At 35.3% G+C, this 27,143-nt stretch overlaps 1 protein-coding gene across 3 annotated transcripts in view; it reads right to left on the bottom strand.

Annotated features, from left to right (window-relative positions):
* The window catches only part of PPFIA2 (PTPRF interacting protein alpha 2), a 232,043-nt gene that overhangs the window by 10,335 nt on the left and 194,565 nt on the right, over window positions 1–27,143 (bottom strand). Inside the window, exons 22-27 of one of the 3 annotated variants that reach the window (XM_081956679.1) lie at window positions 25,179–25,272; window positions 4,930–5,011; window positions 3,389–3,589; window positions 2,319–2,381; window positions 1,150–1,179; window positions 214–309 (exon numbers count right to left, since the gene is read on the bottom strand). In XM_081956679.1, coding sequence (XP_081812805.1) covers window positions 214–309; window positions 1,150–1,179; window positions 2,319–2,381; window positions 3,389–3,589; window positions 4,930–5,011; window positions 25,179–25,272 — 566 coding nt within the window. The remainder of the gene's footprint in view (window positions 1–213; window positions 310–1,149; window positions 1,180–2,318; window positions 2,382–3,388; window positions 3,590–4,929; window positions 5,012–25,178; window positions 25,273–27,143) is intronic. The other 2 variants (XM_081956680.1, XM_081956681.1) reach the window with 2 other exon arrangements.

The raw sequence follows: 27,143 nt of genomic DNA, 5'->3' as shown, positions 1-27,143 counted from the left end.
CAAAGAATACTGTATGGATGCCATGCAACAAAGGGAATAGAAGGAAATAAGCAGGAAACCTATTTACAAAAAGTGATTCTGGATATGGAAAGAAAAAGATAATTCACATCATCTAACCCCCCATAACTTTAACCTTAAACAGTTTACTGTGGACCTCATCCCATTCCTAAGAGATTTGCAAGGGGGTGTGCATAAGCGCACCAGCATGCCTACCTTCCCTGTCCTACTGTCCCCATTTATTCGTACCAATTTCCTGTGTTCGTGTCCATGTTTATACTTATACCTGTTATCTTGTACATGTTTGTCAAACTAAATAAAATAAATAAATAATTAAAAAATAAATCAATCTATTTAGGGACTTGTATTTCTAACAAAATGAAGCTGTTCATGCAAGTAGTATGAAGATAAGATTTATTAGTTGTATTCATTTACAGTACAATGCTAAAAGCAAACTTAAAAGGGGTACATTTTTTCTGGTGGTTGGTTTATTTCATAGTTATGGAATCATTTGTGAAACAACTAGCATAATTAGCACAATCATTACTTGGTGTAATTATGTTGCAAGGTATTGTTAAAGCACTTATGCAAAGAACTGCATAAATGAAAACTGAAGTATTGACATTCATGTGAAAAAGGGGTTTTCACCTGAGTAACAAAATTGTGCTAGCTTTGGGATCATAGAACACAATTCAATGTCTTGTACCTCAATCCAATAAAATTACCATCATAGGTACTGAAATATTTTCATATTAATTTTGTCAAGCTGCAACAGAATACTGATTGAGTTGACCCTGTAGCTGATGTAATATGTAAACTTTCCAACTTCCAAATTATAGACATACAAAATTACAGATCTTTTTAGTATATGGCCATTCAGAGAAACAAAGGAAATAAATTTTGCAGTAGAACTGTGCCAATCCATCAGCTAATTTCTCATCTTTGGCTACTAAACTTCTCTGCTTAAGACTAGATTAACGTGAAAAGTACACATTGGTGAACTCCCCCAGTTTAACTACTGCTTGTCTATAGTCACTCTACAGTTTAAGCAATGTGCTCTCATCTATACAAGGGCTGATCATTCTTATTTCCAGAAAATGAACTACTGTTTGTCATGTTAAAAGAAAAAACATCAGAGGAAAAGGGTCATACCTGAGCCCAGCTGCCTTCCTCACTGTCCTTCTGCAAGTTGAACAGAACCATTAGCAATGCCAATTAAAAACAAAAAACAAGAATATTTAGAAACTAATAAATAAGATCTAAATAGAGCAATACAATATATCCTTATAATCTCATATTCTTTTCCAAGTTGTCGTAAAATATAGTCAGTAGGAGAGGAAAAGAGACAGTAAATAAGTCTCTTGCCAGCCCAGATTTTCAGGATGCCCCAGGCTGAAAAATTACTTGTTGGGGAGTTGACTAGTTGGCTGACAATCATGGGCACCAACTGATTAAAGCTTCTGCACCATATCTCTTTTTCTGGGAGGTACTAGTCAAGAGCTTTGACTAACCAAGAAAGAAGAGCAGCGACACCACTGGCTTTTGAATGGTCTGCAGGTTTTTGTAAAGCTTTAACAGGAAAGGTAGCCTCAATATATATGCATTGTGAATAATCACATGGCAATCATCCAAACTATCCATCAGCTGGGCCAGCAAGCTACTGGCTGCTGTTCCCAAGATGTTCTGGCCAGACCTCTTCCCTGGTTGCCAAAAGAATGGGTTTGGGAAGTGCAATATCAAAGCAACTTTTTATGAAAGCTTTCTTCTGGAGCTTTCTAAACAAGATGGAATTTACACATAAATATGCACTAAAGAACTGAGGATTGATTTGATTTCTCAATTTTAACGCATTTGTATTTATTTTGAAAGAAATTATTTAATTAGTTTAAAATTTGTTTACAACACATTTCAGACATTTCCATAAAATAGCCTACACATACAGAGCTTATTGTGTCATTTTGTAAAATTATTATATTTACATTATATTTACATTTACATTTGTGTTACAATTTGGGCATACCAGGGGTTGTAACACAAATACATACCTATTTCCCTGGCCTAGCTGATAAGAGAGCCTGTGGCTTAGTGGCAATTACATCGGCCTAATATGCAATACAGCCCTGGTTCGATTACCAGTAAGGGTATGGCTAGCTGATGAGACCTAAATAGGTTGAAATAGATCTATACTAGTCTCCCTTTATTTATCAGCACAAATACAACACACACACACACACACACACACACACACATCTTACTCCTAAAAATTTCCTATGTCCTATGATGACACTACAATAACAATAATAGGCAATATTAGAACTAACCGCTTTGGTTGGAGCTGCAAGATTTTCCATTTCTTCATGGGTTACCCAGACATTGCCTGAGGGCTATTGTCCAGGCCCACAGGGTCAGGCAAAATCCATATTAGGTAAGCAGTGTTAAAGAAGAAAGGCAGCAACACTGTAAGTTAACAGCATACAGCATCAAAATGAGCACAACCACATTATTGTCTCAGATGAGGTACAGTTAGAAAGCAGTGTTAAATAGCTGCTTTCCCCCTGCAATTTGAAAAAAAATCCCTCAGTTGAATTATTCTGATATGGAAGGGAGCATCTGCATTCTATTAAATAAATGTGAGCAAATAATCCCTATACACTTCGATTATTGTCTTTAGAACCATTAAGTTATAGCAGCTTTATCTGATTTCATCCAGATACACTGGAACTGTTAATATCTGTAATTTGCATTCAGCATAGCCAACACTTCAAAATGTTAGATTTTGTAATCTCAACAAATCTGGATCTCATCAGATTGGAGAATACTGTTTTTTTATATGGAAATAACATTTCACTGAATCTAAGGATATACACATTTTAAAGCACAGAAATTGCCCTAAAATGTGTAGTCCTGCATATGGGAAAATCATCTGTGAAGTTGATCCAAGAGATACTGTATTTTCAACTGTTGCTACACATGACCTGAAAAGTAATATAATGGAAGAAATGAGGGTTGAAGAAAATAACACTTTAATCCCAATTGGGCATCATATTTTTTTAATGAATAAATATTTGAGAGTGATATTGGCCATAATGTAGGAGTATGAAAACCTTGGTGAACCACCTGAAGGATTACAGTTCAATCAGCAATTCTGTATCCTAGATAAGGTACAAAGAAACCTTATTAAAGATTAAAAAACAATAAGAAATAAATAAGGAACATCTGAACTGAAGTCCTAACCTGGTCTACCAAGCTGGCCTATTTGGCTTCTGCATTTTAAAGCATCCTCTTACTAATTCCCAAACGTCCTCTTCATTACTTGATTGTCCAGAGGTATCTACAGGTACTGGCCTTTTGACAGATCCAGCAAAGGTTTTTTTTATGCTTGATGACTCACCGTTCTAGAAGTTGGAGGGGCTGATGGGCTTGTGAGGGACACCATCTCCTGGATTGCCAGCCGGAGCTTCAGGCGATGGAGAGGATTGCTGATTCCAATTTCTCTCTGGATTTCCGTATCTGACAGTGCAGACATGATGGCACCACTTTTCACGTTTGCACGGCAAGCAGCAACATACCATGCAGGCATTCCTAGCCAAAGCTATTGGGGATGGAGAATCAGTAGTTAAGAGCAATAAGGTTATTCTCATTACCAGGGCTGAATTAAATTGGGAGCTTGCATTAAACCAGGGGTGTCCAAACTTGGAAACTTCAAGACTTGAGGACTTCAACTCCCAGAATTCCCCAGCCAGCATGGCTGGCTGGGGAATTCTGGGAATTGAAGTCCACAAGTCTTGAAGTTTCCAAGTTTGGACACCCCTGCATTAAACACACATAATAATGATTGGGTAAGCAAGTTCAGGTATTGGGGTTTAGAAGGCAGTACACCATTCTGACATTAGATTTTTTATAAAGTTTTTCTTTCAAAATTATATTACACCACCAGAGCTTTCCCCCCAAACATAAGAATATAATGTTTTCATCCCATAATCAGCTTTGGTTCCATTGTAACACCACCTTTACCAGAAAAAAATATTTTTTCCTAAAACAAACAATAATCTAAATACAATAGTCGAGAAAAAAACCCTGACAGGAATGATGAATGGATATGAACTAATACAAAGAAGATACAATTTTTAAAAATCTGCCTTTCATGTTGAAAGCCCTCATGAAATACGCCTGCCTTCTGACTAATGTAATGTGCTTTAGTTAATAATTATTCTGGTTAAATGACAAAATTATAATTATCAGAGAATCTAGTAATTGGTCACTGAAGCAAAGCTCAAAACCAGGGTTATTACTAGAGTTAAAATTAAAGTAACATTCAGACATAACACACAACACTCATGTCTACAAATGCTTTCTTGTATTAATTTACTTCTAGATTTCAGATTTAAAATTTATTTTATAGTGGTATAATTTAAAAAATGAAGACTGCTTCTGGATTCTATGTAAGTTTTTTTTAAACAAATGCTATTATATATATATATATATTTCACATTCATCACATGATGGACATTATACCTTATTTTAAACTATTTTAAAGTTCCTACTTCCTCAAGAATATTTTTTTTCTCTTTCTCAAATTATAAAAATATAACTTACATTTCAACTTCCAAAGTACGAGTGGACTTTCGCTTTATCATTCCTACAGATTTTGGTTGAAATATGTTGATCTTTTTTTAAAACTGGGTCATTTCTTAGTTTAAAGTTCTAGTATGATATGTCTTATGAAATATCCTTTTTTTAAAAAAGGGGGCAAAAGCATTTTATCATTCTATGTAAGAATGAACTGTTTATAGACATTATTTCAAGAGGGAAATGAGAATTAACAGTTGTAACAGGGTCTTTACTTCTGTTTTCAACCTAAATTATAAACTGCTTATGAAGAAGGTAAAATCATGTATACTAATATTTTTAGAAGGTTTTCCTAAAGCTTACCTCTAGCCAGGCAACAACTGTTGGCCCATCCCATTGTGCAAAGGGTAACCCCTTCCTCCGAGCTTCCTCCAGAAGTTCATGCCTAAAAGTGCATTAGAGATAGTTAAAGCAGGAGTTTAGACCTAACGACATCACAAATGGATTTCAGTATGGATGAAATAAAATTGTAATGCACCATGTCACTGATAATACATATTAAAGTTTGCTTGTTTGCTATATATATACTTTGAACTTTAGAAAGCACCTCTCTATTTTTGTTCCCTGCTTTGCAAGAATATTTACCTTCTTTGGAGAAAACATTTTCTCATTTTTACAGATGCATTTCATCTTGGCTCATTAAAAATAATAATAAACTAATTTTCCTAACTTCATCTTCCAACTTTTACAAACTGATTTATGAAACAATCATTCTGTTTTGTTAGAAGCTGTACCTAAGCATCCCAACATATTTATGTTCTAATCATAAAGTAGAAAACAATCAGACAATAATGCAAGAAAATGCCCAGTTGTTTAACAAACAAGATTTTCACAGCTTTTTCAATATGTGTCAGCTGCAGATTTCCACATAGTCTTGTCTGCAATTGATTTTTGTTTTAAAAGACTGCAGATATTTTTTTTAAAGCAAATGTTTCCTATAGCTTAACAAAATTATGATTTGTCAAATAGTTTGTAATTTGACAAGGCTGTAAATGCACAAGTGCATGTTCTATACACTAGAGATGTATACCTGTGGCCCTCCAAATATTGGTGGACTTTAACTCCAATCAGTTTGCCCTGTGATGAAAGAACTAGGTCTTGTAGATGGGCAACATCTTAGGGCCTTTAGTTGTTCATCCCTGCTATAAATCTTCCTACTTCTGAAATGGTTTCTGCAGAGATGAAAAGTAATCATATCATCTAAGTGGCTCAAGATATTAAACTATGACTTCTGGAGAAGAAATGGTAAACTGAACACCATAGCATAATGATGACCCAGTGACTAGATAAGTTTTTGTAATTCCTCTCCAGATAAGGAGAGGACTTGAGATTATTCACAAGGGCTTCAGATGGTTGCTCCTTATGAGAAGACTGCAAGACAATGGTCTCTGATGGGTTTAGAGCTATGGCAGATGAGGGAATAGCTATCTTGCTCAAACCATGAATGGCATCTATAAAAGGATACTGGGTTCACATATTTTCTTTTTCAGAAATTGCTTGTTAATTAATTTTCAGTTATTGACAATCTTTCATTAGTCTGAAAAGACCAGATTACGTTACTTCAATCCTTATTGAAATAAGTTTTAAATGCTATTTTAAGTACCTTTTTTTAAAATAAAGAGCAAAAAGGTGGTTAAAATTTTGATTCTGACAAGATAAAAATGGGTTAATGGCCTAGATTCATTTGAATAAGATTTTGAAATTATTTACAAGAACCATTACTGTGGGAAATTGCTTTTGGTTTGAATTCTTTAAAAATGATAGGATGGGACTTTGAAGGTTGGAAATTAGAAGGAACTAAATATTACAATTAAAGGAGAAGAACACTTACAATACATTTGACATTAATACAGAATGGAGCAACGTATTTTAATTTTGGATATACTGAAGGATATTTTTGAACAATGGACTCAGAAATTAAGAGTGTTTGTCTCTATAGATAGACTGTCTTTAAAAGGTTATGGAAGAGAACAAATTTTACTGGAGCTTATAATTTGAGACTCAGACTGATCTGAAAGTAGATTTAAAAATGACAGGCTACAAGAGTGATACGGAAAAAGGTAGTACACTGGACATACAAAAGATGTTTTGTATTTTTTGATATTTAAAATATGTGAGTAACAAACTAAGGTAGCAAATCTCTATAATTTTCCTATATTGAATTTACAACAGAGGATTGTTCACACTTTCAAGAATTTTATGAGATGGGACAAAGAAAATAATGAAAAGATCAAGTTTTGGGACATTATATAAAGGAACTAAAAATCAAGATTGTTAAAAGTACAAGGGAGGAATATAAAGATGGTTTATTTGATCAAAGTTAAAATAGATATACTGTTCTCTCTGGATATGGACTTTAGATGATTAGGACTGAAATAACATTTTATTTTTATATTTTAATAGAAGGTGATTGTTGTTAAAATTGTTATTACTAGTGATAACTGGGGTTACTTCTTTAAATATTTTTTTTGTTTAATATTCAGGTAATCCTTGACTTATGGCCGCAACTAAGTTCAAAATTTCTGTTGTATACTAAGTGAGTTTTGTCCTATTTTACATCCTTTTTTGCCAATGTTGTTAAGTGAATTACTGCAATTGTTAAGTTAGTAACATGGTTGTTAAGTGACTCTGGCTTCCCCATTTACTATGCTTGTCAGACGATCACAAAAAGTGATCACATGAACCAGAGACCTTGCCAGTGTCATAAATATACCAGTTGCCAAGTGTCCAAATTGTGATCACATGACAACGGGGCTGTTGCAACGGTCATAAGTGTGAAAAATGGTCATAAGTCACATTTTCAGTGCAACTGTAAGTTCAAATGGCCATTAAATGAATAGTTGTAAGTTGAGAATTACCTGTATTTATTTTTCCTTTCTATTGTCTTTTCTGAATCTTCTATTTTTCTTTTTATTCTTTCAGTTTGTATTAGTTTTTATCATTGTGATTGTACTTTTTAATAAAATGACAATTAAAAAGATATTCTGCTACAATTGTCTGCTAGTTTTCTTTGCAACTATAAATAACTTACATCCAGGCGTTAATAATGTTTTGATTCAAGGGCCATAACAATTTTCTTTTCTGGGGCAGGAGGATACAGGTCTCAAAATGTATGACCTGATGAATGATGTGAGTAATGTTAGGAGGGTTGTTTTTAACTACACAGTGCCCAGGGCTTATAGAGAACTTTTTATATATTTCTCAGACTAACATGAAACCTATGGTTTTCAATAATTATAGTGAGATTGCTCCCTCTTATTGCAACTCTGTAAGATACATTCTAATATTCAGTCTAATGTAACAGCCTCCCTGTTCAGAACTCCCATAGCAGTTTTCTGAGAGTTTCAGAAAGGAGAAAAATGCATGCACCCCTAGCTTTTACTTGTCACTGTTAAACACTAAGGAGCACAGCACACGATTAACTCAGTTTTCTAATAATGATTCTCAAAAGTATCTAATTGTATTTGCAAATTGAAATGTATGATTATATTTGAAGGCAGGAAAAGCTTGGAAAAATCTTCCATCATTCCCTTAGGATAAATGCTGAAAAATTAATTCATCACTTATATTTATTATTTAGGTATTACTTTGGTATTTCTGAGTGATATAAAAATAATTCCAAAAAATTTAAACCAAACACTATGCATTTTCAATTATGTTAACGTATCTGGACCTTCTTACAATATACTTCCTTGATTGTTCCCTCTATTGTATCAGTCACATTTTAAAAAAGAAATACAGTAATATTCCAAAATATAATCACACAGGAGTGCTATTATAACTGTCCCAAAGAAAATCTAAATCTAAATGCATAGTCTGCAGCTTCCCTGCCATGCAGGGCAGGTGTCGCTGGGTGCAACTTTAGTTGAGAATTGCATTTATAACATTCTGATCCTCCAATTCTACATGGCCTCTGCCACCCATAAACCTGTGTGATATGCAGCAGATCCATTATATTTTTTATATATGACACATATGTTTATAACTTTATCAGCAATATCCCAATCAAGGCTAATAATAATTTGTGTACTAGTGCAGCAGGTGAATAAAGCTAACACACACAATTGAATCAGAACAGCGTGTTGGAGAGTGGGATAATGAACAAAAATAACGGCTTGGGAAAATATATGGAACAAGTTTGTCCAACCTGGATTTTGCCACTTGCTTCAAGTGTCTTAATTATAGCCAGCTTTGCTTAATATACATCGTGAGAACAGGGAGATTTTCTGTTGTGCATTAAAATAATATAGCATAAGTGTCTATGCAGATATATAGTTAAAGTATCAGGTTACAAACCCGGAAAATGCCTTAGACACAAAACCAGCTGGGTAACTTTTGGGCCAGTCACTTTCCCTTAGCCCTAGGAAGGAGGCAAAAGTTGTGAAAAACTTTCAGCGAACAAACTGCAGGGAATTATTGAGGGTAATCGCTGAGAAGCAGACAAGACTGAAAGAAATAAAAATAAAAATGCATAGAAAGTTTTGTGCTCTGTGCCAGAGTTTCTCAATGTGAATCTCTTCATCTTCTACAGTTCTCAACCAAATTGGGGCAAGTTGCCTTAAGGTGGTCTTTTGAACAACATACAATGATAAGTATTTGAAATGTTTCTTATATCCTAGAATTAAAATAGGATACCATATTATTGCACTGTGCAACTAATACTTTGTAATTAATCTTAGCCATTTAGTAGTATACCCATAAATATTTGAAAATTATAAGGCTGATTAGTAATAAATAGAGTCCATTTTATTTGCAAATCCAGAAATTGAAAAATTTGTTTTCCATGGAATGTCAAGCGTATTTTCTTATGATGCCAGATGAGAGTGGATGGCATTGTAACTTTACTTTAAGAACTCAAGCCAGTTCGGACATAGATAGGAAATATAACCTAAATATGGAATTTATGATTATTTTTCTTCTAAATATTATAGGAATGTGGCCTAAATTAATGCACAAAACATTAATTCATTAAGCTTAATTTATACAATAATATTTACATTTATTTTAGAAAAAAGGTTCTAATCTAGAGTGCCAATGAAGAAAGGTAGAATCCAACAAGAATATTCCACACTGTGTTAAACTAGATCAGCTTTCCCAACTTGGCATTTGCCAGATATACTGAAATATAATTTTCATCCTCCCAGTCAGCATGGCCAACAACCGTAATCCAAAATTCATGGAAGATATCAGATTGGAGAAAGGTGATCTAGATGAAAACTATGGTCTACATTGAAAAATTTCAATGTAGAGCATAAGAAAAAAAAATAGTCATCTACGCATACATTTATTCATTAATGAAAGATAGGAATGAAATTAGTTGGTAAAAAAATTAGAATAATGATCAATCTTATGTGATTGTGTGATTTTATTTTTTTAAAATATTTTTGGATCATATTCTGCAGTGTAGCAAGCTCAATCTTTCACTTCTGCATTTTTTTGAAAACATAGAGTGTGTTAGCGCAAATTTATGATAGGTTAAAAATAACCAATTTCGTTGTATTTAAGTACAATGACAATAAAGATTATACTTATGTGAAAAGCAAAACAAAAGTACGCTTTTATCATTGTTTAGATCTAATGACAGAAAAAAAATTATATAATCTATAGCAGTGATGGCGAACCTTTTTCGGCTTGCATGCCATAAGTGAGGGGAGCACAGGGGGGTCGTGTGCGGTGCGTGCCGTACCCATAATGCAATGCGTGAGCCCCCTAGTGCGCACGCGCATACTACGGGTGCTCCCCCCATTTTTTGCATGCTTTTTTTTGCCCTCCCCAGGCTCCAGAGGCTTTATAGGAGCCTGGGGAGGGCGAAAACAGCTCCCTTCCCCCGAGGCCCTCCGGAGGCTTCAGGGACCTTCAAGAGGTTCTTCCGAAGTCACTTCCGGTTTGCTTGGAGGGTCGTTTTGAGCGCTCCGAAGGCTTCAGGGACCTTCAGGAGGCTTCCCTGAAGCCTCCAGAGCACTCAAAATGACCCTCTGAGCTAACCAGAAGTCTGTTCCCGAACTTTCGGTTTGCTGATAGGGCCATTTTTTGTGCTCTGGAGGCTTCCCGGAAGCTCATGAAGCCTCCAGAGGGCCTCTGGGGGGTCGGGGCAGCTTTTTTTGCCCTCCCCAGGCTCCTATAAAGTCTCTGGAGCCTGGGGAGGGCGAAAAATGGCTTTAAAAAGGGTGAACTCAGCTGGCCAGCACATGCATGCGTACTGGCCAGCTGACAGGGCAGTGCCTCGAGTGCCATGACAAATGGCTCCGCGTGCCACCTGTGGCACGGGTGCCATAGGTTCGCCATCCCAGGTCTATAGTAACAAAATGTAATATACTTTGAATAAAAGCTCAGCTTGGTAAAATAGTACTGTTGTTACCTTGTTTTAATACATAATGAACATTATCACTTTCTTAAACACCAATATTATAAATAAATGCAAAAGGGTTTGGAATGCAAGGTAATCAGTATTGAACATCTATAAGTAATAATGTTACTAATATACCACCATTATGATGACTTGATCAAACTACCTAATGCATAAGGTCATGTTATTGTAAAAATGATGAAAAAAATCACAGACACTGGAAACTGAAGGTACAGTAATACTATTACTGTTACAGTTGTAAGTTGTGGCAATCATGAACAATCTGATGTTACAAACATTTTTGCAGTGTTCATTAAGTGAACATAGCAGTCATAAAATGAACATTTGGTTGACAAGTGAAACCATTGTTCACTATGGAGTGGTTTTGCCAAAAACCAAAGAAAACACCATTTATAAAAACATTATAAATTGTAGTCTTGTGACTGTGGGATGCTGCAAACAGCCATAAATATGGGTTGCCAAGTACCCAAAATTTGGTCATGTGACTGGGGTGAGCCAGCTGTTGGAACAGTAGGGTCATAGGCAGCTCTTGGGGGGGTCTGTTGTAACTTCAAACCATCGTTAAGTTACTGGTAACTACTATATACAGTATGTCTATATGTATCTATTTATCTGTATGCCTCTGTATGTGTACAGTCCCAGTTTAGACATGACAACAGGGTGTAACCTTAGTTCAGTCATTCTTCCTCAACCCAATCCACCTCATAGGGTTTTCATTGTGATGAAAATAAAAGGTAAAAAGAATATTCTGTATGTTTGCCACCTTCAGTTATTTATAAAAAACAAATAAAGGCAGGATAAAAATAACTAAATAAATATTCAACAGTAACTAGAATAGTAATATCTTTTTTGAACAATTTAAATGAATCTGATGTTCAGCAAGATGACTTTGTGTAAATCTCCAAAACCAATCCTATTTACATTATATTAATTCTTACAAGTAGTTTTATTTCTCTTCTAGATTTTCTGATTGTTTATAAGATAAAAAAGTGCAATCCAATTTTGGCTAGGAATGAGGGCTGTTTAGTTCAGTGAATCTTTCACCTAGGTAAGTAAGCTGGTTTTGCATTTTACTGTTTTAGCCAAAATCTCAAGAACAATAAAACATATTTGCAAACTAGCAAATTAACTGAATTGCTAAGAGATGAAATCAAGAGTGAAAGAAATCAAAATATTGTTGTTCTATATAATGTTCATATAGAACAAGTAAATGAATCAAATGACTGAGTGCAATCTAAGCCATATATAATATTTAGAACACTTTGATAATTTATTTTAAAACCTTTAGAGTTGCACTCAGTTCATTTAAAAATAAACTGGTATATCCATAAACTAAATACATACTTTGAAAGGGTGTCAAATGTTGCCAATTTAAAATACTTTAGTATTCAAATTTAGTTCAATTCTCAAGATCATCAATTCAAAATAGTAAGATAAATAAATAAAAAATGAAATAAAGGAGAAAATTTAAACATGGTGCTGAAAATGACTATGATCAGCAACCATTTGTGGTTTAACTTACCCTGGTGTGCTTTTCATGAGATGGAGAGAGATGGATGGAAAAGAAAAGCACATAAATATTAATGAATATATGTCAATTCATAAAATAAATCATATGATAGAGTAAGAAAATTAAAAAGCAGCATAGCAAATAGGATTAAAATGATCTTTCTCTCCTGAAACAGAATGCAAGCAGTAATTACTTAAAAACAATATATCTCCTTGATAAACAGATACAAATCATCCCAAATTAATTCTGACTTGAAGACACCGAATGTAGAAAAGAGAAAAATAGTTACAACAGACAAAGCCTCAGGTCACAATTAAGCATTTGACTTTCCAACAGTTAAGATTTGCAACAGTTCCTGAAGTATTGTTTTAAATATTTATCTTTCAATTTGTCATTGATAAAAAATGTTTTGCTCGTACTGTACCTTTCTCCAAACATAAGAATATTTATTGTTTTTCTTATATATTTATTGCTTTACAATGAGAAGCAAATCTGTATATAACATGGAGGAAGGAAATATCATTTTGGCAAAATAATAGATATTCCTGGACTTTCCGAAACATCTAAAAAAATTCCCAGCAAACATTTTATGAACCAGCTAACACTGGCACATTTTTCAACTCCAACTGAGATTTGCAATCACTGCTGGGCATAGATTTGAATCACTTGTGCATTGCACTAGTCCAAAATCAGCCGCAGACTGGTGATACTGGGAAAAGTAATCCTTGCACTGTAACTAAAAACCACATGACTCCTAGAAAAACAAAGGAGAGATGCAAAACAGATCAGTCTGCTCTGAAGTTTGTGCGTCTGTGTTTGTGTGTATGGGAGGGTGGGGGAGAAACAGTTATTCTGTTGTGCAGGACAGGAAAAAAAGTAGGGCAAATTCTTGAATCCTTGCAGTTGCTGATTTGTTTCTTTTGCAAAGAAGATGCTGTTGGAACAATACCCACACACGCTTCTTTACCATCAAATTTATCACAAATTGAAGCATAAATGAATACACCTTTATTAACTCAATATCCAAGCTACATTGTCTTTTTACCTTATTATCTTTTAGCTGATCACAGTGATATACTCAATTACAGCGTCACCAATTTGATTTTAATAGCAAGCAAGATTCAGCAGAACCTCATTAGGACAAATTTGATTTGTCCTAATTACACTTGCTCCAATTTAGTTACAAATATTTATTTTTCAATATTTTCTTTTTTGTTATAATCAAAATAAAATAATTTAACTTGCCATCTCATATTTTCGTTCCTTTATCAAATGAGTTATGGCTTTTGATCAATGGTTGACAGTATCCATGCTATGATTCACAGGGATACTACACCAATCAATTATATCCACAGCAGACAAAAGCACTTTAGACATGAATGTTAATACTAGAGGCTGAAAAAAAGAGAAAACAAGCTTTTTATTTTTATTTTAGTTGTAAACAGTGGTATGCACATTTATTTGCTTGCTTGCTTACTGCCAAGATCACATGTTTTAAAAAAACTTGGATGGGGGTTACTGAAGAAAAGCTGTTTCTTCTTTTTTACAAGTTCCTAGAGGTTGACAGGAGTGACAGCATTGATTGACTGATTGTTTTCAGTATTACAAGACAGATAACTGTGAAGACGATCAACACGTTAACTTCAAACTGCTGACAAGGGAATGGGAGGCAGAAAAATAAAAAGATCATGTAAAAGTGCCCTTTGGCTTGAGGCCACAATAAAAAAAAAATCCTTTTCTACTTTTATTAGGCTCCTAATTTCTCTTGAACCCCTTGAAGTCCCCTGAACCACTTTGGCTTGAATTCTTTTTTTCTTTCCTCCTTTTAAAAAACCACCTTTGTAAACCTGAGCCACATGATTAATGTTTCATCCTCTTTGGTTCTCAGTGAGTGGATGTTTTCCAAACGAATGCAGGAGGCAACAAGAAAAGGTGTTGCATATAAGCATAGATTCTATGGAATGGCATAGTTTAGAAATACCGCTTTTTTTTGGCTATGCCAACATTTCAAATGATAAACAAACAAACTTCCCTGTCTGCTTGGGGTAATGGAAATGGATGGTTGGACAAGAAATGCTGCAATGCTATTTTCATGCTTTTTAGCAGTTTCTAAGCATTACCATGCTTGAAAAAGATTCTGATCTGAACACATCTTAATTGGTGGGGGGGGAGGGGTTGGGGGAGGTTAGGCAAGATGAATATACCAAATATTTCTAAACTTACCCATGCATTTAGAAAAGCTACATTTTTTTAAAAAAAAATCCATACTTAACCTGTCCCAAAGGGCTTATTAGGTTTATCTAGCTGTACCCACGTAAGTATTCCCTTGCTCCCTTTTGCAGCTATGAAGGGCTAAGGCATTGGGGCTCATAATAGTCAAGATGGCGGCATGCCATCATGATTGAAGCCCTGCCTGTTTCTACATTCCTGTAAAGTCAGTACGAAGAGCGGAGCTTCTTCCCTTGTACAGTCTTGCCTACCACACTGGCCTTCTGATTCTCCCACCTGCAGAGACACCCAGCACTGATGTATACAATGCTTTACTGAGTGAGTTGTGTATTCAGAAGAGAACAGTATTCAACATAATGATTATAATGTTCATTATACAATTAGGACACGAATAATATTTCACATTCTAATCAACTTTAGCAAACACTGATTATTAAAAATAATTAAAGAGATAGTAAAAGTGTCATTATTCTTCTGGGTTGAACAAAAATAAACTCTACTGGCACTGCAAATGGATTATTGCAGCAATAAGAATGAGGGAACATTTCGACTGCTCATTATTATACATAGCTTAAGCAATTAGTGCAATTGCTTAAGTTTGCTTTTAATTACTAAGCTTATTAAAAGCCATATTTTATTTATGACAACAGTAAAATTGTTATTTTAGCTAAAGATGAATAGGGCAACTCTGTGTAATTAAAACTTAACAAAAATTTAAAAGGAACTCTGACACAATAATAGATGATCCAATTTACTGAAACTATTGAAAAGACCTTTGTAAACAAGTTGCTCTGTGTCTGCACAAAGATGCCTTCCTCCTAGACTTAGATAGTGTGTTGGGTCCTTCAACCCAACCCCATTTTGGGAAGAAGTTCTGGCATTACTTTTGATGTAAAGTGATTTGGAAGGAATGAGAGCACCACTTCATTCATAAAATTATGGTTTGAGGCTATGAAGCTGAATAGTTTTAAAAACACCATGATGTTCACATTTTTCTCTAAATTTATTACATGTTTAAAAAGTTAAATAGGCAAAGGAGAGCAACTGAATATTGCTTCCTCTTTTATCTAGAAGAATTTCATGCCTATATTTTACTCAAATTAAATCAAATCAAAGTATATATATTTCAGGTAATTACATTTCCCCCCTATTTAGCCATGTCTCTTTTCCCCCTTTTTACAGCCTATTCTTTGAAGTGCCCACATATTTACATACAGATACTTCAACTAAGAACTGTTCTATATATAAATCTAAATTAAGGTTACACTCACCAAGTTATTATTAGCTATATTCATCAAGAATATAGTGAGATATTTATTGTAAATATAGATATTTATAGATAGATTCACATAGTCATGCACACACAGAAAGTACAAGTGACATATTTCATGTTGTATTTTTGCCCAAAATAGCTTATTTTTTTTCTAATTATAGCAGTGATGTATATTCTATCACCAAAGTTAATTAGCAATCAAATGAGTGCTAAGATTTTAGTTTTCTTGTGAGGCATTTATTATCTTCCTTCTTTTATATGAGTAATTGACAGGAATTAAGGGACAAAGAAGGATATAATTATTTCTACTGTATTAAGTATTTCTCCCAAGATTCAACAATTGGATCCTCATAGAAATTGCTTTGATAAACTAATGTCTTTCTTTGCTTATTCCATGTGAACTTAATAAAATAGATAGTTCCTAAAGCTAATGTCACATAATATATTTGTCTGTAAAGATGCCGCAAAGTTTTCTTTTTCATGATGACCAGATTAGTATTGTTATATAGCATCCTAAGCTATTCTGGAAGTTTTAAGAAAGAAAATAGGAGGGGGAAAAAGATTCACATTTCTGAAAGGAGCTTTTCCATGTCCTCTCCCATGCCTATTTTAATTCAGTTGAGCTGTTTCTGGAAACAGATACAGCACTTTTTAAAAAGTGCTAAAATGATGTTACAAAAAAAAAAAAAAAAAAAGCCTGACAGGATTAGCTGGAGAGAGCAATCTAGCAAGTGAGCTCCATTTTCAAAAGATATTCAAGGAGTCCAGTGTTCAACAAATCCAGTTTTGACCTTGTGAACAGCAATGCACAGAAACAGCTATTGGAAAGGCCATGGAGAATATGCACACAATATGGGCTTCTGGATTTTGTGACTGTTATTAGCCTAGGCACAATAACAACTGTTATTATCATGGCCGCTGATGCATTTTTTTTCCAGTCAGAATTCCATACTAAGCTTAATGAAGCAGATATTTGGAATCAATGAAATGATGGACACAAGAAAGAGCAATTGTATAATCTATGCCCTATTTTGTTGCATTTCAAACAAATTCATGTGATATCATGGTGTGCCATATTTGGATAAAATGTACAAGTAAATTACTAATTTTCTTTTGACATATCAGAAGGTAGCTGTTATGAACAGAGATTGTTTACATTAATGATAAAGAAAACAGGAGTTATAGTTTTTGTTGCACTAGGAAATTGTCTCCACAGTATTTGTTGTACAGGTGGTCCTCAATTAATGACCATTTGTTCAGTTCAGTGACTGGTCAAAGCTACAATGGTTATAAAAAAGGCAGCTTATGGCCAATCCTCAAAGTTATGGTTGTTGCAGTGTTTTAGAGCAGCACACTATTCAGGCAATCCTTATTTCTCTTCGCCTACTGCACACTTATTTTGTAAAAGAGGTTGGATGAAATATGTGAAAATTGAGGTTTATTTTCATTTAAGATTTCCTAGAGCAGGGGTGGCGAACACGCGGCTCGCGGCCAAAATAAATGAGGCTCTTTGCCTCTTACCATTATTTAGTATACTGTGGCTCGGATCGCGCGCTAAACCCGGAAGTACGGTCAACGCGACGATGCTTGCCTGCGCTCCACCAGCTCTGAGCTGGTGGAGCGCAGGCAAGCGTCGTCGCGTCGACCGTACTTCCGGGTTTATCTCAACAGCGCCCTCTGCTGCGCCCCAAAAAATAATGCTTCAAAGTCTAGCACAGTTGCTGCAGGATTCCGGTGAGGTTCTAATGATTGCTCAAATTAATAATAATGGTTGCATATTGAAGCTCTGGGTTCAGGAGCAGCAGAGTTTTAAATAGGAGAAAACATTTAATTGAATTTCCATGGTTAGTATATTTCCCAAAATTCTACGAGTGTTTTTCTCACAGCCTGTAATTGTAATAGATATCAAAGATAATCCAAACTCATATATATATATATATATATTATAATACATATATTAGGTTAAAGGAAGATAATATTAGGACCAGGCTTTACCCATGTATAGGTTGTACTCGATTTACAATCACAATCTCGTCACTGAGCAAAGCAGTCATTAAGCAAGATATGTGACTGCTTTGTTTAATGACTGCAAGTGTGGCATTCCTGGTTGTGGTCATCAAGTAATCTTGTAGGTTGTTAGGTGGACAGAGATTCCACTTATTTATGGATTTAAAAGTTATACAGCAGCTCTAATGGGTTTATAAAAATTTATAACAAAAAACACCTGACTGAGCATGTTATATTATGTGTTCAATATATTATTGTTAAAATTATATGCTTTTGTGTGAGTGTTTGTCTGTTTTGGCAGGTCACTGCGTGGTGTGGCTCTCTGACTCTCACAGTTTAAAATTTTGGCTCTTTTTGTCGAACTTGTTCGCCACCCCTGTCCTAGAGCCTAAAAGCCATGAAATTACCAGAATATAAATATTATAAGGATAGCAGTTCATTTGGCAGGAGCATAAAACATTATGTATAGTCGTCATTAAAAAAAACCCAAAGCAACATTTACAGTTATGGATACGTCAACGATAGTAAATCCAATAGGAGATTAAATGATTCAAGTTAATATTTCTATTTGATATATACCTATTGTATTTCTGAATAAGTATTCATTCAGAGAGCATAATCATCCAGATCAGTGGTGGGCAACCTTTTTTTTCAACTGAGCCAAATCTCGCCAAAACCACGATTGAAATGTATTTTTATTTTTTTTCAGAAAATTTTATTGGTTTTTTTAACACATTTACTAGGAAAAGGGTATGTGGAATAATATACAAATTTTGGCAGTTGCAAGTGTGGCAGACGCCCCCTCCCTCCAAACTCATAGTATACATCTAGGTATAAAACATGAATACATAATCATGTAAAATCAGCATATAGAAATAAAAGTTTTCAATCAGCTTATATATTATAACATATTTTCTAAATATAATTTCACTATTACTTTCGGTATGTTTATGGCAATGTGGTTTTCTTATTCATTTTTGTGATCTGAGCTTTCTTGGTATTGCCCCTTCCCCCCCCCCCCCCCGCTGGCAGAGCTCCGGCCCCTCCCGTGTCCTGTATAACCATTGTAGAGTCTTCTGTTTTTTCTAGGTTTACTTTATTTTTTTCCATAAAGGCCTGAGCCTCTATGGGTGTATTAATTCTAATTCCTGTCTCCTCCCAGAATATCAACATCCCTTCAGGCATCAACCATCTAAACCACACCCCTTTCTGGTATAATTTATTCGCCAATTGCGAATAACTTTTCCTTTTCTCCCTAATTTTTTTTGGGATCTGCTTCAAGATGGTTATCTCCCTATCGTGGTATGTCAATGTTTGCCCCCTTTGTACACCCAGAATTGCGTCTCTTGTGCTTTTCCTAAGGAATTTAATATGAACCTCCCTGGGTACATTGTGTGTCCTGGCATATGCTGAATTCACTCTATAGGCCAAGTCTATCTCCCATTCCATCTGTTGTTTGTCTTTGTGTATATATTCAGCTAAAATGTTGGTCATAATGTCCCTTATATTTTCCCCATCTATTTCTATAACATTTTGAAATCTAAGATAAAAGGACATTCTCTCAAATTCTGTTTTCATTTGTTGAATATCAAGTTCTTTGTTACTCTTCTGTAAAACTTCCACCCCCCCCTCGCCTCCGCCACCCCCCCCTCCACAAGGTCCAGTCTCTGTGAGTTCTTATAAATTTGGACTTGATTCTCTTTAATTTCTTCCTTCATTTCCTTTAATTGTTTCTTAATTTCTTCCTGGCCCTGTATGAGTTGTTGAAGCATTTGCAGCAAATCCAACTCTGTACTCTTAGGTTGCATCATTTCTGTAATCTTTGACTGTGTGGCAGGGCTGGATGTTGCAGATGTCGGTGCAGAAGTAGCAAAGCCAGGTTTTCCAGGTGGTGGTCTTTTTGGAGACATAGTTTATAAAACAGAGAAGTCAGTCAGTGTAGAGACTGGACAGCTGGAGAAGTAGAGCAGGCAGATGAGTCCAGGAGGCAGAAAATCCAAACAAGTGAGAGTTTCTTTGGTCAATCTAGCGTTAAGAAAAGGTTTCCTCTCCAGAAGGTTCAGAAAATAGCAATCCACAAGAGATACTTCTGGGTAGTACGGAGACAAAGACCGGAAGCCTGAGTTTTAAAGGTGGAGTCAGGTTTCACAGTTCATGAAGACAACGGAAGTGTGCCATCTTGGCCTGCCAGCTTTGGGCTCAGAGGCATAATAAAGTTTCAAAAGTTCACAAAGTTCTCAGGTCATCAACAAATTATAAAACTAAGTCCAGAGAAAATCACTTTTACAGGGGTGAGGCATCATTAGTTGGCTCTCCCCCCTCCTCCTTCCTCCTAGGGGCAAAAGCAGAATTTTTTCAAGCCGCTTGTCCAAGGGTGGGGGGGAAATCCCCCCCTCTAACCGCACCTCCAACGAAGCTCCGAAAGTTTAACTTATAACCTTGCTGAAAAGTCCATCAATTCAACAAAGAAGGAATGGAGAAAGGAAGCACCTCACCATCTCGCCGCTGCTTCCTTCAATTTTGCGCTGCCCGATCGGCATGGAGCGAGACGCTTCGCGCCCTCCAAGACTGCTCCCTGGTGCCTAGAGCAAAGCGGAGAAGCCCCCACCAGCCGCCGCCGATGCCAGGGCCCTCCGCGAGCCACTCCCTCGGCAGGACGCCTCTTCGGGGCATCCTGTGCCCCCCCAGAAGCGGGGGAAGCCCACCGGGAGAGCGGGAACGGGCAAAGACTTGCCCGTCGCCGTAGCCGCCGGAACCGGAAGTCGATTGAAATTTATTTTGAGAGCCACATTTTTAAAACCGAAAATACATAGGATGGTACACTGTTTTTAGTTTCAATAAACTCTGGCATTTGAAGCATGCAAGTCTTAAAGCTGTCAAGTTACAAGATCCTTGCATCCCTAACCCTTTAGGAAAAAAACCCCAAGGGGTCTTCAAACCTGACAGCTTGAAGACTTGTGGACTTCAACTCCCAGAATTCCTTCTCCAGTCATGTTGGCTCAGGAACTCTGGCATTGAAGCATGCAAGTCTTCAAGCTGTCAAGTTGCAAGACCCTTGCACCCCTAACCCTTTAGAAAAAAAAACCCAGGGTCTTCAAACCTGACAGCTTGAAGACTTGTGGACTTCAACTCCCAGAATTCTGAGAGCTGAAGTCCACCAAGGGCATCAATCATATTAGCCCAGGCAGGGATCTGCAAAATTGGCTCTTAAGACTGGTGGACTTCAACTCCCAGAATTCTGAGAATTGAAGTCCACCAGTCTTAAAACAGCCAACTTTGCAGACCTCTGTGTTAGCCCAAAGCCTGGCGCTGGGTGGGCCTTGCTCCCCCATTGGTGGAGCCCCAAGAAGCGAGGAGGGAGAAAAAGAAATGGAGGCCAAGGAGCTTCTCCCCCCCCGCAAAAATCTTATCAGGGAGCCGGCGGGCAGTAGCAAATTAGCTGATCACGTGGCGTGATCGGCTAATTTGCTACTGCCCGCCCGGCTCCCCGGTTAGATTTTTGCTGGGAGGAGGCGGGGGGGAAGAAGCTCCTTGGCCTCCGTCTCTTTTTCTCCCTCCTCGCTTCAGGATCCTCCCTAATCATTGTGGGTCGAAAAGAAAAAAGGGAAAGGGATGCTTGTTTTGAAGTGCCCGAGAGGAGGGAGGGGAGCGGGCGCCCGGCACACAGAAGAGCCACATGAAAGTGTGTAAAGAGCCGCATGTGGCTCGCGAGCTGCGGCTTGCCGACCACTGATCCAGATCAAATGGATAATTAGCAGAAACATAAGAATGCATTTTTTATATTAGGTGACAATAAGGTTTTATACTTCTGCACTTTTATTCAGAAGAGTACAGTTGAGTGGTATGTGATGGCATGGCTAAGGATAATGGTACTTCAAATTTAATCAGCCCCAGTAGTCAGCAAGAATATATGGGATTTGTGGTCATAACTCAATCCATATGTATTTAATCTGGTTGAAATGTTAGAATAATTTGAATTGAATCCTAATATGAGTAAGAGACAATTAACTAGCAGCAAATTATTCCTGGAATAGGTTTTAAATACAAAATCCATAGTATCCAGAGACTCAAAACTTCGTGTGTGTCAGACCTTTTTTTTTGGGCAGCAGAATATATTTAGGAGCTAAAATTAAGAGAAACAAATTATGGGGTGTAATTTCGATTCAACAGCTTTGTTGATTTTATAAAGTAGAAAGATATCTTCAATGTTTCAAAATAAGCTAATAGTGTGAGCTGCTGTGTTCGTGTTCATGTATCTATGAAGATAAAGGATGGATAAAGCATTTGGATATGTTTGCCACCTTGAATTATTTGTAAAAATAATAAAGGTGAGATATACACAAACAAACAAATAAATGCATCTAATATAAATTATTGTCAATGGACATAAGAGCACAGGGACAATGGAGCAGTTGCATCAGCATTTGCATATTTATGCGAATACAGCCTCAGATTATAAAACTAACATTTTAAGCAATAATAAAAATGCAAAATATAGTCTAAACATCTGGCTGATTCTACAATGAAACATAATAACAATAAAAAGCATCTGTCATACAACACCCCAAATTTAGCAATTATTGATAAGACAAAAATTTTGAATAGTGGACATTGCAATACTGGGAGATAGTAGAACAGAAGAGAAACAATGGGGGGGGGGACTCACAAAATGTAAAGACCTGAAAATGGAAGTAGAATGACTGTGGCAAAAGGAAGCAGATATCAACAGTAATAAGAGCCTTGGGTGCAACTCCAAGACATCTGGAGCACCACTGGAACACCATTGGCATTGAAAAAACAACCATCAGTCAATTGCAAACGCACCTTTCCTGAAACATGCTACAACAACATTTTTAACATCATCGAACAACAATATCTGTCTTGGGAGGGATAGAGAGATCAAAGTGCCATATCCAATATCAACATCTGGTTGACTATGTGACAAACCATAATAACCATAATTTAGGAATATAGGAAGGTGAAAATTCAATTTGAAAAAAACCCAAACAAGATTTTTAGAAAAAAGACATTTTCTGCCTTTCAGATTTTTATTTAACCTGACCAGTCTTTCCTTATTCCTTTCATTTAGTCATGATTATTCTGCCTAGCAATGAGCAATATGCAGAACTTTTTTGGAGCCTTCTAGTATTCATATAGTAATTACAAGTTTTACACTGCATAAGTTTTTTTTCTTTCAGAACTAATGAATCAATGCAATTAGCAGTAAAGAACACAGAAATATTTTCTAATACTTTATCATGATAAATACATTTTTCCCTACTGGGAAGTCAACTGTCTTCAGAATTACATCTGAGACGATAATAAGGATGCCTTTGGATTTGCTTTGTTAATAAACATGAAACTTTAATTCTTTTTGCCTCCACAAATCTGTTAAACTTGGATGTTTTTAATTTAGGTAGATAATTAGGAGTCAACTTACATTATAATTTTAAGCAACTGAAGATGGGCTTTCCCTAATACATATATTTTGAATGTAAACATGTTTATGGAAACTGTTCTGTAATTTGTGCTGTTAGTACCAACCAAGTTGGGCTTATTTAATGAAAAAATACAGTAAATCACTTTGACTAAACTTTGATGCCAGAGCAAATATAGTGGTAAATTGTTTTAGAAACACTCCCCCCCCCAACATAACTTGTTCATTCATAACCCAGATTTAGCTCAGAGTAATTTACATAAAGAAAGCTCCAAATAGGTTGAAGTCAGTATATGCTTGAAGGGTGTCACCGATATTTGAGATTCAAGCGTCTTTTTCACAAAGATTTCTTGTCAGAGCTATGACTATAACTGATCATAATCTTATTTACACGCCTTTTCCCCATAGAATTGTCTGTTGAAAACTGATAACAGAAAAGGTAATTAGAAAGCGGATAATGAAATACACTTTCTACTAGACTATTAAGATAAATATGTCAACAACTGCTATCATATTTTGAGAGAAAATTAAATGCTCATTTTTGTACCTAAAATATGTTTCTGCCAGCAGAAAATAAATGAAAACTATCAGGCATAGAGAGATGAAAGTGTATAGAAAGAAAGACCAAAGTCTTTCAAAAATATTATTTAAATTATAACATTATTATTAACAAATATCAGAATGCATCTAATTACTTAGTACATAGGTTGTATAAAATATTTAGTGATGCTATTTTTTTGCATAGAGTGCCAGTAGAAACAAAAAAGATCTTACAAGATTTATACCTTCCAACCTTATAAAGAAACAACAGAAAAAGAAAATAAAAGAAAATTTAGAAGTTTCATTTATGATCCATAAGAGGGAACTTACATTACTAAATGTAATACATTGTTTATCTAATACTTCTGTATTATTTTTAGAAGAAAATGTTTCTGCTTGGAATATATTTATTTACTGTACTGTTAATAAATAACTATAACTAGAAAAAAAATGCATCTCTTCTCTTTTTGGAGTGCTAATTTAAGTGCTAATTTTCTGACAGCAAGAAATAATCTTGTTTGATATTACCAATGTTTTCTATATAGTCACAAATCAATAAAGCATTCTGATAATCAAAGTAATCTTTTATCTGAGAATGCTGCATCATAATGTAGAATACTCAGGCTAAGCAATGAACAGTATTTTACCAAAATATGTTTTCCCACATAAGATACAAATAAACATTGCCAAATGCTGGAAAGATTTCTGGTAGAGCAAGCATCAAAAATTAAAAAAGATCAGCAATTTCCACAGTTTTTCTTCAAAGGTATCCTTTATGATTAAAAAAAAACATTTATGTTCTTTAGGGAACATGACAGGTATCAAAAATAATAGCACTTTATCATAACCTTTGCACACAATGAATGAATTAGGGTTTCAAGGAAATGCAATGGGAAGCAGCATATCATTGTTCAGTAACTCACTTATCAAGTTGCCATATAAGAGTGGCAGAGTGAATTGAACATAATTACTACTCTCAGTATATCTGCATTTTAATATAGGCTACCAAGAGGCAAATCCAAAGAATCTACCTGCTATGTTTCTTTAATGGAATCCATATAGAAAAGTAGAGATTACTTTTCATTGTGTTTGGCTTTTAAAAATGCAATCAGAATAAGTACTAATACATTGATTTTTCTTCAACAAGCAAATGTACTTGGTGTTTTATTCAAAGTTCATGCCAACCTACTTTTTCTTTAATCTTCGGTCTTTTTCTGCCTGGGTTCCAAGTTTGCTTAAGCCCAGAGATTCTTGTGCTGCAGCTTCGGTTTCTATATAGCCTCCTGTATTTAAAAGAGTAAAGAGAGTTTCTCTTTTTATTTATTTTTTAATAATGTTCTATTAGCTTACCAGCAGTGCTTTTGATTTGTTTGCTGAGACACACATATACAGATAAAAATGGTGTAGTAACACAAAATCTATGACAGATAAAACTTAAGAATGTAGATTCCACTAATAACTTTTTAAAGTGCCCAACTAAAAGTGATTTTCCCCCTCCTTGTTTTCCTGTAAGGAGCAAGGCTCAAATATTTTCTCATCTCCTAATTTGACTTTCTAAAAAGACAAGAAGCCCTTTCAAGCCAAAATGGTTGTTCTTGGCAGAAGGAATATTAAAATAGCATTGTTTATGCTCAATTTCACCTCAATTAGCTTCTTTTTAAGGGATCCCTCTGAATGACATCCTAGACCTGTAACTTTGTTGAGATTTTGTTCTGGTTCATTTTAGAATAAGGTACTAATGACTGCACCAGATAGGAGAGAGGAAAACGTGGTTGTATCTTTTATATTTGCTCATTCAGATTTTGCAAATAAACCATACAAAACCAGTTTTTAAGAAGCAGGAATGCAAAGGTGACTCATGTTGTAAATAGTAATTTTCTATCAATTATTATCTAGTTTCTGAATTACTTTCTCAAACAATAAAAACTGTTCGCACAAGTACATGCTAGTTAATTTTTTTGTAGATTGTCTTTAGTACAGATCAAACTTTAGGTTAAAGATGGCATTATCATTATATTTGGCTGCACCAACCATTAGGCATATACATTTAAGATTTCTATTTGTTGTGTTATATTTTATGAGTGTATTATTTTAAATTTAAAGCAATATACCCCAATCTAACATTTATAGACTTTGGTATTGTTAGTTTCCAACTGGAAAACATGATTCTGTTCATATGTATTTTGAACAATCATTATTTGAAATGCAGGAAATATATTATAGAAGATCCAGGTGTATTAAAAATGAAACAATCCAAGATAAGACAGTAAAACGCTTTATCAAAAACATGCTGAGATACTGCAAAAAAAGAGACAAATAATGAATGAAATGATCAATGGTTCAAATGTAGGAGAAATATAGAGAAGTATAGAGGAGAATAGTGAAGAGAACCAGATTTAATTAGGCTTCCTTTTTTATCATTTTTCTTTTGGTTGAGAGATCTATTTTTCCTTCTTCTCCTTAAATCTTTTTGTATGCACTATGTAATGTTGTGTACCCCAAAAGGGAACATGATGGCTATGTGTATATGTACAATGTTAAAGGCACTTAAAGCAAAGATCATTTTGTCAATAATTTGGTTCTTTATCCATCTCCTTTTTCTCCAAAATTCCAGTTCTTTCTTCCTGTCAGCTAATCAGCCTGTTCTTGTTTCCTTTCTTCTCCCCACCCCTTGTGAAAAACTCTAGGTTCATGAAATTGCTTAGGCAAAATATTTCCAAAAAAACAAAAAAATATTTTTGATTGTCTTGCTACTCACTGAGGAAAAACGTTGGGGGGTATTGATAGCAATAGTGATAAGTACATTCGTCTCTGCTCTCAGTGTTTATTTAATAGCACTGTAGAACATTCTATTTTATTATTTTACAAATGAGAATGCATTCTAACAACTTTATTCTTTTATTTTCCTCTGCAACTGTTTTTAGGTTCTGAGTAAATAGTCGATAGCCATTAAATTGTTTTGTACTGTGCTACACTGTACCATAACTAATAAAACTATATATTCGTGTGACATGGACAGCTTTACAAATATGATAAATAAAGCTTTATACTAAGTTAAAGGTAAAGGTTCCCCTCACAGGCTCGTACATACGTGCTAGTCGTTCCCGACTCTAGGGGGCAGTGCTCATATCAGTTTCAAAGCTGAAGAGCCAAA

Source organism: Natrix helvetica (assembly GCF_964273705.1).
Source record: "Natrix helvetica genome assembly, chromosome: 6".
NCBI classification, from domain to species: Eukaryota; Metazoa; Chordata; class Lepidosauria; order Squamata; family Natricidae; genus Natrix; species Natrix helvetica.
This window is presented reverse-complemented; position numbering and strand designations above follow the sequence as displayed.